General features: G+C 37.1%; 1 protein-coding gene and 1 non-coding gene across 2 annotated transcripts in view; one reads left to right on the top strand and one right to left on the bottom strand.

Moving 5' to 3' along the window:
• The window catches only part of PTPRQ (protein tyrosine phosphatase receptor type Q), a 266,556-nt gene that overhangs the window by 26,521 nt on the left and 226,559 nt on the right, over window positions 1-13,476 (top strand). The window contains exons 10-14 of the mRNA XM_057556607.1: window positions 5,775-5,905; window positions 6,078-6,207; window positions 7,436-7,586; window positions 8,041-8,147; window positions 11,174-11,271. Coding sequence (XP_057412590.1) covers window positions 5,775-5,905; window positions 6,078-6,207; window positions 7,436-7,586; window positions 8,041-8,147; window positions 11,174-11,271 — 617 coding nt within the window. The remainder of the gene's footprint in view (window positions 1-5,774; window positions 5,906-6,077; window positions 6,208-7,435; window positions 7,587-8,040; window positions 8,148-11,173; window positions 11,272-13,476) is intronic.
• LOC114235606 (U6 spliceosomal RNA) lies at window positions 3,744-3,850 on the bottom strand. The gene has a single exon (XR_003621740.1). It is a non-coding gene; the product is annotated as a U6 spliceosomal RNA (small nuclear RNA).

Below are 13,476 nucleotides of genomic sequence, written 5' to 3'. Positions count from 1 at the left end.
TTTCTCCACACCCTCTCCAGAATTTATTGTTTGTAGACTTTTTGATGATGGCCATTCTGGCTGGTGTGAGATGATATCTCATTGTAGTTTTGATTTGCATTTCTCTAATGATTAATGATGTTGAGCATTCTTTCATGTGTTTGTTGGCAATCTGTATATCTTCTTTGGAGAAATGTCTATTTAGGTCTTCTGCCCATTTTTGGATTGGGTTGTTTGTGTTTTTTTTTTTTTTTTTTTAATTTTATAGCTACTTTATTTATTTATTTATTTATTTTTGGCTGTGTTGGGTCTTCGGTTCGTGCGAGGGCTTTCTCTAGTTGCGGCAAGTGGGGGCCACACTTCATCGCGGTGCGGGGACCGCTCTTCATCGCAGTGCGTGGGCCTTTCACTATTGCGGCCCCTCCTGTTGCGGGGCACAGGCTCCAGACGCGCAGGCTCAGTAGTTGTGGCTCACGGGCCCAGCTGCTCCGTGGCATGTGGGATCTTCCCAGACCAGGGCTCGAACCCGTGTCCCCTGCATTAGCAGGCAGATTCTCAACCACTGCGCCACCAGGGAAGCCCTGTGTTTTTGATATTGAGCTGCATGAGCTGCTTGTAAATTTTGGAGATAAATCCTTTGTCAGTTGCTTCATTTGCAAATATTTTCTCCCATTCTGAGGGTTGTCTTTTCATCTTGTTTCCTTTGCTGTGCAAAAGCTTTTAAGTTTCATTAGGTCCCATTTGTTTATTTTTGTTTTTATTTCCATTGCTCTAGGAGGTGGGTCAAAAAGAATCTTGCTGTGATTTATGTCATAGAGTGTTCTGCCTATGTTTTCCTCTAAGAGTTTGATAGTGTCTGGCCTTACACTTAGGTCTTTAATCCATTTTGAGTTTATTTTTGTGTATGGTGTTAGGGAGAGTTCTAATTTCATTCTTTTACATGTAGCTGTCCAGTTTTCCCAGCACCACTTATTGAAGAAGCTGTCTTTTCTCCACTGTATATTCTTGCCTCCTTTATCAAAGATAAGGTGACCATATGTGTGTGGGGTTATCTCTGGGCTTTCTACCCTGTTCCATTGACCTATATTTCTGTTTTTGTGCCAGTACCATACTGTCTTGATTACTGTAGCTTTGTAGTATAGTCTGAAGTCAGGGAGCCTGATTCCTCCAGCTCCGTTTTTCTTTCTCAAGATTGCTTTGGCTATTCGGGGTCTTTTGTGTTTCCATACAAATTGTGAAATTTTTTGTTCTAGTCCTGTGAAAAATGCCATTGGTAGTTTGATAGGGATTGCATTGAATCTGTAGATTGCTTTGAGTAGTATAGTCATTTTCACAGTGTTGATTCTTCCAATCCAAGAACATGGTATATCTCTCCATCTATTTGTATCATCTTTAATTTCTTTCATCAGTGTCTTATAGTTTTCTGCATACAGGTCTTTTTTCTCCTTAGGTAGGTTTATTCCTAGGTATTTTATTCTTTTTGTTGCCATGGTAAGTGGGAGTGTTTCCTTAATTTCTCTTTCAGATTTCTCATGATTAGTGTATAGGAATGCAAGAGATTTCTGTGCATTAATTTTGTATCCTGCTACTTTACCAAATTCATTGATTAGCTCTAGTAGTTTTCTGGTAGCATCTTTAGGATTCTCTATGTATAGTATCATGTCATCTGCAAACAGTGACAGTTTTACTTCTTCTTTTCTGATTTGGATTGCTTTTATTTCTTTTTCGTCTCTGATTGCTGTGGCTAAAACTTCCAAAACTGTGTTGAATAATAGTGGTGAGAGTGGGCAACCTTGTCTTGTTCCTGATCTTAGTGGATATGGTTTCAGTTTTTCACCATTGAGGACGATGTTTGCTGTGGGTTTGTCATATATGGCCTTTATAATGTTGAGGTAAGTTTCCTCTGTGCCTACTTTCTGGAGGGTTTTTATCATAAATGGGTGTTGAATTTTGTCGAAAGCTTTTTCTGCATCTGTTGAGATGATCATATGGTTTATATTCTTCAATTTGTTAATGTGGTGTATCACATTGATTGATTTGCATATATTGAAGAATTCTTGCATTCCTGGGATAAACCCCACTTGATCATGGTGTATGATCCTTTTAATGTGCTGTTGGATTCTGTTTGCTAGTATTTTGTTGAGGATTTTTGCATTTATGTTCATCAGTGATATTGACCTGTAGTTTTCTTTCTTTGTGACGTCTTTGTCTGGTTTTGGTATCAGGGTGATGGTGGCCTCATAGAATGAGTTTGGGAGTGTTCCTCCATCTGCTATATTTTGGAAGATTTTGAGAAGGATAGGTGTTAGCTCTTCTCTAAATGTTTGATAGAATTCACCTGTGAAGCCATTTGGTACTGGGCTTTTGTTGGAAGATTTTTAATCAGTTTCAATTTCAGTGCTTATGATTGGTCTCTTTATATTTTCTGTTTCTTCCTGGTTCAGTCTTAGAAGGTTGTGCTTTTCTAAGAATTTGTCCATTTCTTCCAGGTTGTCCATTTTATTGGCATATAGTTGCTTGTAGTAATCTCTCATGATCCTTTGTATTTCTGCAGTGTCAGTTGATACTTCTTTTTTATTTCTAATTCTATTGATTTTAGTCTTCTCCCTTTTTTTCTTGATGAGTCTGGCTAATGGTTTATCAATTTTGTTTATCTTCTCAAAGAACCAGCTTTTAGTTTTATTGATCTTTGCTGTTGTTTCCTTCATTTCTTTTTCATTTCTTTCTGATCTGATCTTTATGATTTCTTTCCTTCTGCTAACTTTGAGGTTTTTTTGTTCTTCTTTCTCTAATTGCTTTAGGTGTAAGGTTAGGTTGTTTATTTGAGATGTTTCTTGTTCCTTAAGGTAGGATTGTATTGCTATAAACTTCCCTCTTAGAACTGCTTTTGCTGCATCCCATAGGTTTTGTGTCATCGTGTTTTCATTGTCATTTGTTTCTAGGTAGTTTTTGATTTCCTCTTTGATTTTTTCAGTGATCTCTTGGTTATTAAGTAGTGTATTGTTTAGCCTCCATGTGTTTGTATTTTTTACAGTTTTTTTCCTGTAATTGATATCTAGTGTTATAGCATTGTGGTTGGAAAAGATACTTGATACGATTTCAGTTTTCTTAAAGTCACCAAGGCTTGATTTGTGATCCAAGATATGATCTGTTCTGGAGAGTGTTCCATGAGCACTTGAGAAGAAAGTGTATTCTGTTGTTTTTGGATGGAATGTCCTATAAATATCAATTAAGTCCATCTTGTTTAATGTGTCATTTAAAGCTTGTGTTTTCTTATTTATTTTCATTTTGGATGATCTGTCTATTGGTGAAAGTGGGGTGTTAAAGTCCCCTATGATGACTGTGTTACTGTTGATTTCCCCTTTTATGGCTGTTAGCATTTGCCTTATGTATTGAAGTGCTCCTATGTTGGGTGCATAAATATTTACAATTGTTATATCTTCTTCTTGGATTGATCCCTTGATCATTATGTAGTGTCCTTCTTTGTCTCTTGTAATAGTCTTTGTTTTAAAGTCTCTTTTGTCTGATATGAGAATGGCTACTCTAGCTTTCTTTTGATTTCCATTTTCATGGAATATCTATTTCCATCCCCTCACTTTCAGTCTGTATGTGTCCCTAGGTCTGAAGTGGGTCTCTTGTAGACAGCATATATATGGGTCTTGTTTTTGTATCCATTCAGCCAGTGTCTGTCTTTTGGTTGGAGCATATAATCCATTTACATTTAAGGTAATTATCGATATGTATGTTGCTATTACCATTTTCTTAAAAATATGGAATGCTTCACAAATTTGCGTGTCATCCTTGCGCAGGGGCCATGCTAATCTTCTCTGTGTTGTTCCAATTTTAGTTTGTGTGCTGCCGAAGCGAGCACCTAAGTTGCTTCCTGATTTTGATTTTGTGTGTCATTTTAAATTAGTAGCCTACATTCACTTTAACACAATTGTTTTCAAATATCCTTTAAAACAGTTGCAAAAACCTCATTACTGAGCCTGATCTTTAATTGCCCAAGTATGCAGATAGAGCTAACCTTGTTTAAAATTAGTAAGTCATGAATTTTTTCTTATCTATTAACAGAAAAAAAATACTTGCATATTAATTGGAATTTTCAATGACTTTATTCGAGTGAGGAATGTGAGTAATATTTAGGCAGATTATGAAATCTAGATCATATTTTTTGAGTCTAGGGGCCCTGATAGTGTCTCTCAAAGCATATAATCTAAGTGTGTGTTTGCTCATCCCATGCTGCCATTTGTCTGGAAAGAACTAGCTTGTATTTTCTTTACCTCTTTGAATATGTTAAATTAATATGTTTAATATTTGTTCATACCAATACTGACATTTTGAGATTCATGTTGATTTTGATTTATCTTTAAGGCACTCAAAAATTCTACAGATATTAATTTCGAAATTTTGGGATACTTGAAATTTATCTAAGGTATCCATCTACTTGATGTAGAAATAAATTGCAAAGAATAATAAATGCCATATAAAAATCACGTGGTGTCCTAAAAACATATTTCTGAGTATAAATATAAATAAATGTCCAGGTTCTTAATGATTTGCTCTTCCTGACGATAAATCTTCACATATGTAATTATACCACTACGAGTCTTCTTCCCCCAAACTGTAATCCTTCCCTTACTGTTTAAACTCAATTTTTTCCAAAAAATAATCTCAAATTGATGTCACAAATCACGTTATTCCAATAGCATTTTAACATGTTCATAATCAGCTCAGTATACGTTTATTTTACTTTTGCTTGTAATTTTTGTAACTTTTTATATCTGTATTCTCTGCCTCTCTTTCTTTTTTTTTTTATTAATTTATTTAATTAATTTATTTTTGGCTGTGTCGTGTCTTCGCTGCTGCGCGCGGGGGCTACTCTTCGTTTCGGTGCGCGGGCTTCTCATTGCGGTGGCTTCTCTTGTTGCGGAGCACAGGCTCTAGGCACGTGGGATTCAGTAGTTGTGGCTCACAGGCTCTAGAGCGCAGGCTCAGTAGTTGCGGCGCACGGGCTTAGTTGCTCCGCGGCATGTGGGATCTTCCTGGACCAGGGCTCAAACCCGTGTCCCCTGCATTGGCAGGCGGATTCTTAACCACTGCGCCACCAGGGAAGCCCTTGCCTCTCTTTCTTATATTATGAATCATTGTGGGCAGCATTCTATTTGACAGTTCTTGTCTTTAAAAATAAGTAATACTTGATCATCTATATCAATATCATTACATCAGTCAGAAATACCAATATATGAGATGATTGTCTAAAGCTGACATTTTTCAGGTTTTCTAAAATAATTGTTTTCCTTTATGCTAGATGAGATCTTTAAACTGGGAAAACTAAATGCTAAAACTCATCAGATAAAATTTGTTTTTAACTTCAGCCAATGTTTGATACAAAGGGATTCTTTTACTTCTTTGTGTAGACTTCATATTTCTCTCTCTGTTGTCTTTTCAGCTTATGCTAATAGTTTCAGAAAGCTTTAATTCTTTTTTCCTCCTTTGAATATTGTACATTTACTGCTGTGAATTTGCTCTTACGTAGTTTTTACTGCAACATCAAAGTTAGCTGCATGGGATGGTATTTACAATGATTCTGAGTATTGCAATTGATTATCATATTTTATAAGCTGTCATATGTGTGAACAGCTATTTTTAATTAGGATAGATAATTCATTAATAAACTATTGTCCTTTTTTACACTGTGCTTTTTACTCCCTTTAAAGGGGTAAAAAAAAAAAAAAAAAACCCGGTTAGAAAACATGCAGGAGGAATTTAAGTGTTTCATGTATTTTGGGTAGGTCTGGAAGCACCGTCAAATATCCATGAGGGCAAAGTTACAAATTCTTCCATTGAAATTCTCTGGAATCGAGCTGATGGGAATTTTCAGCATTATGAAATCACATGCATAAACTGTGCTGCTGCTTTCATGGTACGTTATAAGGGGTTTTCAGAGGAATAACTTTTATTCTGAAGCCGGTATTGCTGCATTCTTATATTAGGTAGTAGTGAAACTAAATAACCCCCAACCTTCTTTTGCTTGTGTTTGATTGTGGAACATTTCTTAAATGAACACTTGGTAAGTTATTCTTTTGGATCGATAGGTCCAGAAGGTATTTCAGGAAGCAGCAACATTCTCTAACCTGGATCCTGGCACAGTGTACACCTTTTCAATTCGCACTGAAAAAGAAGGTTTTAAAGACAGTTCTCCCTCCATAAAAGAAATACAGACAGGTACAGCCTATGTATTATTCAGTGTTCAAATATTTTTCTAAAATTTCCAATTTTCTAAAATATTTTATTGCTAATATAATCAGAAGGATTCCATAAAAATGATTTGGTTTTATGTATTATTTTCTTTCTTTTTAAAAAAATTCATTTATTTATTGATTGAGGTACCATTGACATATAAGTTTCAATGTTCAAATATTCATTTGGTTCTTATAGGGAAGATTTAATAAATAGTTCATTCTTCTCAAATTTTCTTAATGGGCAGGCAGTATTTCCTCTTGTCTCTTTTTCTATTTCCCCTTGTATGAATTAGCACAATCTCCTTTGTGTGTCTGTTTCCAGACAATAGAGTTACTAACTGTCTGGGTTCTGGCCAGAGTCTCCATTTGTGATTTAATTTGTCCATTGTTCAGTTAAACAGACAATGAAGTGCCATTTCCCCAGCGTTAGCAACTTACTCCCAATGGCAGACGGTGATTTATTCCATGGTAGTCATATGAAATAAAGGGTGATTGGGAAGGGTGTATGCCAAATGTGTACGTTTTCAAATGTAGGTGAAGTAAAATTGTCAACTATTCTACTAATGTAACTATTTTAGATATTCTTGACATGGATGGTATGGGAACATTGATTTATGTATTTAGAAACTGCTCATGTCTGGTATTCTTATACTGTAATAACATAGAATGGAATTGAGAGAGAATATCGTGGCAATTTTGTTCCTTTCTTATACATGGGAGAATTTTAAAGGGGAAACAAAATATATATTTTATACTATTTTAACATTTTTTTTCAGAAAATAAGGGAAGCATTTCATATTTAGATTGCAGTTAACTTTCCTGCTGATTAAGGTTGTCACTATTTGGTGTTTAATTAAAATGAGTCCTAAAAATCATTAAATATTTCTGAGGTTGGTGATTACACAAGACCAAGATATCGCCTCTTCCTACATTATAGAGGCAGGGGAAATATTGAGTACAACACTGCTGGGGTACATATCGGCTCTGTTTCAAAGTTTACAATGATTCTTGTTTTTGTTTTTGTTTTTGTTTTTTTCCCCCCAATCTTTTAACTTTGCATATCTACCAGGAAGAATAAAAGGAATGTCTTGGTTTCCCTCAGAGTTTGCAAAGAGTCAAACAAATCCTGAGAGTATTTCAGGGTGGTTTTAAAAATAGGTGCTTTGTACGGTAGAAAATGTTATTTTACGTGTATGTTTTAAATGATATAGCCCCAAGTGCGGTTGAATTTCTGAATCACAGTAGGAATTCAAATGCAGTAACCGTTAGCTGGCCTTCAGCTAGAGGTCTTCTGGATGGATACATTATTTCAATATCCAGTGAAAGCTTAATGAAAGAAGAAATCCTGCCTTCCACAAAAAGGTATGAAAATATTGAAAAGAAATTATATCAAGTTACATGGAACACAAGATGAACATTTTACATGTGTTGTTAGAAAGCCATGTTAGTGGTTTAGTATAAATAGAAATTAGAAAACTTTGCAAGAGAACTTTTTGGACTATAGTGTGATAAGAATAACTAAATCTGATATACAGTACCAAATTATTTATGCTAATAGATAGTAATGAATTAATTCATGATTTCATCATGCTTGTATGTATGACATACACACTTCTTGACTTAAATTTCTCCACGTAAGAAGCTATGCTTTCTCAATAACTGTTTGTGTGTAAGCATAGCAAATTGTTTCCATAATAGACAATAAAAAACCAAAACTTATATATAAAATTCTTTCTGCAAGTAGTGTGAGAAGATGGAGTTTTCCAAATGTTTCTGAGCTAAATATCTTAATATGTGATTTTTCTTTAATGTGTAGGACATTCTCATTTAACAGCCTTTCTCCAGGGACTGACTTTTTAATTAGCATTATAGCTGCCAAGGGACTAAAGAGAAGCCATCCTACTGTCCTCATGGTTAGCACTTGTAAGTTCATTTTATATTTAATTAACTTTTCATGGGTTAAGGGAAAATAAGGGAAGTAGTTGTGTTTAAAGCCAATGTCTAGTTAACAATCAATATAGAAGTGGTTTATGACATTATGGCTTGAAGAGAAGGAGCATCTCATTTACATGGAGAATGCCTGCATTATGTTCCTTTCTCTATCATTTATTGTGACCTTGGACAAGACTATGTGACCTTGGGCAAAACTATGAGGTTCTCACTTAAACGATGAGGATAATTATTCCTGCCTAGGTATAAAATCTTGTTACTAAAATCAAATGCAAAGCTCTTTGTGAAAAGAGCAAAAGTACTCTAAAACCCTAAGGTATTGTCATCTTGAAATACTCAATATTTTTCTAATATTTTGACTATATCTGTTAACATTTTATGAAAAACAAAACTTTGGAACTAGAAAAATAGATGGCACTGCCTTTTTTTAAAATAAATTTATTTAATTTTTGGGTGCATTGGGTCTTTGCTGCTGCACGTGGGCTTTCTCTAGTTACTGAGAGCGGGGGCTACTCTTTGTTGCGGTGCGCAGGCTTCTCATTGCGGTGGCTTCTCTTGTTGCGGAGCACGGGCTCTAGGCACGTGGGCTTCAGTAGTTGTGGCCTGAGGGCTCTAGAGTGCAGGCTCAGTAGTTGTGGCGCACGGGCTTAGTTGCTCCACGGCATGTGGGATCTTCCCGGACCAGGGCTCGAACCCGTGTTCCCTGCATTGGCAGGCAGATTCTTAATCACTGCACCACCATGGAAGTCCGGTACTGTCTTTTCAGTTGCATTTCTTGGGTTCAGTTTGCCTCTTCTGACCTTATTAGCATCACTTACACGTATGCCTGCCCTGAACATATACAGATGTTCCAAAGAGCCCTGTCACTTGTGGGTCACAGTCACGTGAACGTGTGCTCAAGTACCCGTGCCCTATCAGTGTGAGAGGAGGCTTCCTCTCAGGATTTGCAGTGTGGAGGATGGGAAAGCACTGTAAAATGCAGCAACAGTCAAATCAATTCCTGGAAAATAAACTAAAAAAATTTGAGCACTTATTATGTACCAGCAATGGTACTATGTGCTTAAGTTACTGTGTTGAATCTCCCGGAGTTATCTAAAATGTAAGGTAAGGCTCATAGGCATTCATAACTCATTACTGAAGGTGAGATTTTACCCAGGTATCTAACTCTCAAACTGATATGACACTCTGCTGCCTCTCATAAAGACCATCCTAAGAACCATCAGCAATAGATGAGAAAAGGCTTTTTTTAAAAGATGGTAATTCATATTCTATATCAGTGAAAGCATCTTAGTTTCCTGCTTAGATTTGGTTGTGTTATTATCATTGTCATCCTCATCATCACCGTTGTCATCATCATCACGTTGAACGCTTGTTCTTTGTCAGGCACTTTGCCTAGCATTTTCTATGCTTTATGTCCCTGAATTCTCAATCATGATATTCATTCTACTAATCATGATGAGATGCATGTTGTTTTACGAATGAGGAAACTGAGGCTTAGAGAATTTCAGTAGCTTATACAGGATGACAGATTTCAACCCATATTTCCCTGACATCAAATTCTGTCCTTGTAACCACTCTGCTTTGGTGGAAAGGCCACTATGCTATAGGAAGGACTGACACTACCCATTCTTAGCTCTATGGCTTTGTACAAATCATTATTCTATTTGGACCTCAAGCTCCTCATTTCTACCCTAGGTTTAATAGTACATTCTGTATTTTTAAAAAAATTTTATTTTATTTTATATTTACTTATTTATTTTTGGTTCCATTGGGTCTTCGTTGCTGTGCACGGGCTTTCTCTAGTTGCGGTGAGCGGGGGCTACTCTTTGTTGCGGTGCGTGGGCTTCTCATTGTGGTGGCTTCTCTTATTGTGGAGCACAGGCTCTAGGTGTGCAGGCTTCAGTAGTTGTGGCACACGGGCTTAGTTGCTCTGTGGCATGTGGGATCTTCCTGGGCCAGGGCTCGACCCTCTGTCCCCTGCATTGGCAGGCAGATTCTTAACCACTGCGCCACCAGAGAAGTCCCTACATTCTGTATTTTAAGAGGTTGTTGCTTTGGCTGTGTTTTCCCAAACAAACCTGGCAACTTTTTCCCCCCACCCTTCCCACTTTACAATTTGACTTTTGTCTTCTACTGTATATTAATAATTTTTCGTCTTTTTCGTACCTCTCTTTCTTTGCAAGCCACCTCAAATCCATTTGGAAGTAGATGGAATATTAATAAATGTAAAAAATAAAGCTAAAATATTATGGGACTCTGGGGAAATAGTAAGTTAATTCCAGTTGAAAGGGAATATACATCAAAGAAAAATAGAATAAAAAGGATTGTGAATCAGTAACACAGGTTTAAATCTACCACTGGATTGAATTCTAATAGACTTAAATCAATAAGTAAGTAAGGACAAAAAAAAATCTCACACAGAATTTGAATATTAGATGTGAGATTATTCCAATAAAATTTTAATATGGCATTTCTTCCAGTTAAGGAAAGAAATGCTACATTTCAGTTTGAAATATAAATTAGAAATAGAGACATGCTACTGAATTGAAAAAATAAGTTTCTAGAACCTTCTTAGATAAAATGTTTAAAGGGAAAAGGAGTTTGGAAACAAGGAAGGGGGCTGGATATATCTCTTAATTTATGCAGTGTATAAAATTCTAAGTTAAAAATCTCACTTGTAATAACTTCATACTGAATTCTGCTATGACAAAAATAAATATGAAAATCCATACTTTATATAATTTTATTGTGGAAAAAGGCTTTCTAGAAAATTTGTTTCCCTGTTGCATTGTGGATATGAGGAGACTGAGACTCAAGGTAAATAGCCTGCATAAGATCACATAGTGCTAAGACTGACTAGAAAAGCCTACGTATCATGTCTGTCTTCCATAGTGTGAGAGTCAAGTTTATCAGTCCAGTACAGGTAACATGATGATAGAAATGTTTTTTTTTTTTTTTTTTCAAAGCTTTCATTCCCGTGTCTTATTTCCTTGCCCTAGATCCAGACCCACCATCAGATTTGCTGATTTTGGGGCAGGAGGAACACACAATATATTTGTCTTGGAAACTCCCTCAAGGAGGCTTTGAAAGGTTTCAGGTAAAGTTGCTATCAGGCAACCTTGATGTTTATTGAGACCTTTATTTCACTCCTTTTTGTCCTTCATTTTACATTTCTTAATAGTTTAAGAAATTATGGTACCACTCCTTTACTGTAAGGTTTTCCTCCAAAGTAAATTTTCTGTTTGTTGCTTTAAAAGTACAAAGTTGTCATGGGAGGTTTTCAGATTTGAGTAAAAGCTGGTACTTGACTTTAAATGAGTTCGGGTTTTCAATGGAGATAGACACGTGCTTATGTAGTTCAAAAACGTGAATGAAGGAATGCTGGTGCTGGAAGATAGTGCTTCTGTGACAGCGCTGGCCACAACGAAGATTCCAGAAGTTAAAGACAGGTAATGTGCCACAGGCTCCCTTTCAACTCCATTCTACAGATTTAGTTGAGAGTGGAGACTTGCAGCCCAGAGGGTAGGAGAGAAAGACGTACAGAGAGGCTGCTTTTCAACTGTGTCTGTGAAGTAAATGCGTACGTTTTTGTTGCTTTTGTTGTTAATAATGTGACCTGGCATCACGTGAGGACATATTATACACACCCTACATCCTGCATTGTGTGTCTTGCAGAGAGAGTAAGCTTCTGGGGATAGCACTATTGCTTTGTATTCTACGTGGGCAAACGAGTTTCTATACTTTCATAGTGGTAGGAGATGGTCATTTTAGTTGTACATAACAGAAAACAACCTGAAATAGTTTAAGAAATAAAAATTTATTGTATTAATGAAAGAGTGCGTCATGGACACCAAGGCAAAGAATATAACAAGGTGTTGGGGAGAACTGGAATCAGATGTTTAAGGCTAGTGAGGCCCCATGGATTATTTTCTTACCGTCTACTTCTTTCTGCTCATTGGCCGTAGTTTATTTTTATTTATTTATTTTTCCTGATGACCAACTTTCTCTTAAGCAATCCATGTGGTGAGTGGGAAAATGCCATGTACAACTTCTAAGCACAAATGGTGCATTATGAGCCTCAGAGAAAGACAGATGCTCCCTGAATTCCCGAGGAAGGGTCTGTGATTATTCCGTGTTGTAGACACCAAGTCCAGTTCCAGTCAACTGTGGTTGTAGCCCCCATGTTGTGTAAAAGTGGTGGCCGTGGGTCTGGGGGTGATGGGGGTTATAGAGTCATTAGAATTTGAGCAGATACAACAAAAGGTGTTTCCTGTAAATGAAAAACAATATGAAATTTAATAGTTTATAGAATCAATACAGCCTAAAAGGAACCAGAGCAGTAAAATTACCAGACATTTGAAATGAACTCATTAGTACATCTGGGTTTTATATTTGAATATGAACTTCTTAACAATTACAGTTCATTAGAGAAACAAGATAATAGGCATTATATGATAGATATAAAAAAATCCACACTTAGGTAAGGTATCTGGTACTAAAGACAAAGAGGGATGTAGTGGGCAGAATAATGGCCTTCCAAAGATCCACAGCCTAGTTCACAGAACCTGAAATATGTTATATTACATGGCAAAGGGGAAGCAGATGGAATTAAGTTTGCTAATTAGCAGGTTTTAAAATAGGGAGATTATAGAGAGTCTAGATCCAGATGGTGGAGCAGGAAGATCCTGAGCTCACCTCCTCCCATAGACACACAAAAACTACAACTACATATGGAATAACTGTCTCTAGAATGACCTAAAGACTAGCAGAACACATTTTCTACAACCAAGGATATAAAGAATAGGCCACAGTGAGACGGGTAGGAGGGGCAGAGGTGCAGTCTAGTGAGAACCCACACCACCAGTGCGGTGACCCACAAGTGGGAGGACTATCACAACCACAGAGGTCCGCCCTGAGGAGTGAGAGGTCCGAGCCCCATGTTGGGCTTCCCAGCCTGAGGGACCTGCACTGAGTAGAAGAGCCCCATAACATCTGGCTTTGAAAACCAGCGGGGCTTATGTATGGGAGAGCCAGAGGGTCATGGGATATGGAGGCTCTGCTCTAGAAGGGCTCACACACAAACTCGCTGACTCTTGAGTCCCAGTGCAGAGGAAGCAGCTTGAAAAGTAGCTAAGTCATAAGACAAGAAGATTCATTGACTAGTATTAGGGTGTGTGCTGGAGGGGCAGGGATCTGGTGGAGCTTTCGCTGGGAATAGAAGTGCTGGCGGGTGCAATTTTTTTTTTTTTTAACTCTCCTTCCACCTACCTGGCAGGTGCTGGCAGGCACCATTTCTGTCACC

The sequence above is a fragment of the Balaenoptera acutorostrata genome, chromosome 11, assembly GCF_949987535.1.
Source record: "Balaenoptera acutorostrata chromosome 11, mBalAcu1.1, whole genome shotgun sequence".
NCBI classification, from domain to species: domain Eukaryota; kingdom Metazoa; phylum Chordata; class Mammalia; order Artiodactyla; family Balaenopteridae; genus Balaenoptera; species Balaenoptera acutorostrata.
Note: the sequence above shows the minus strand (reverse complement) of the source record. Positions and strands in the feature narration are given on the sequence as shown.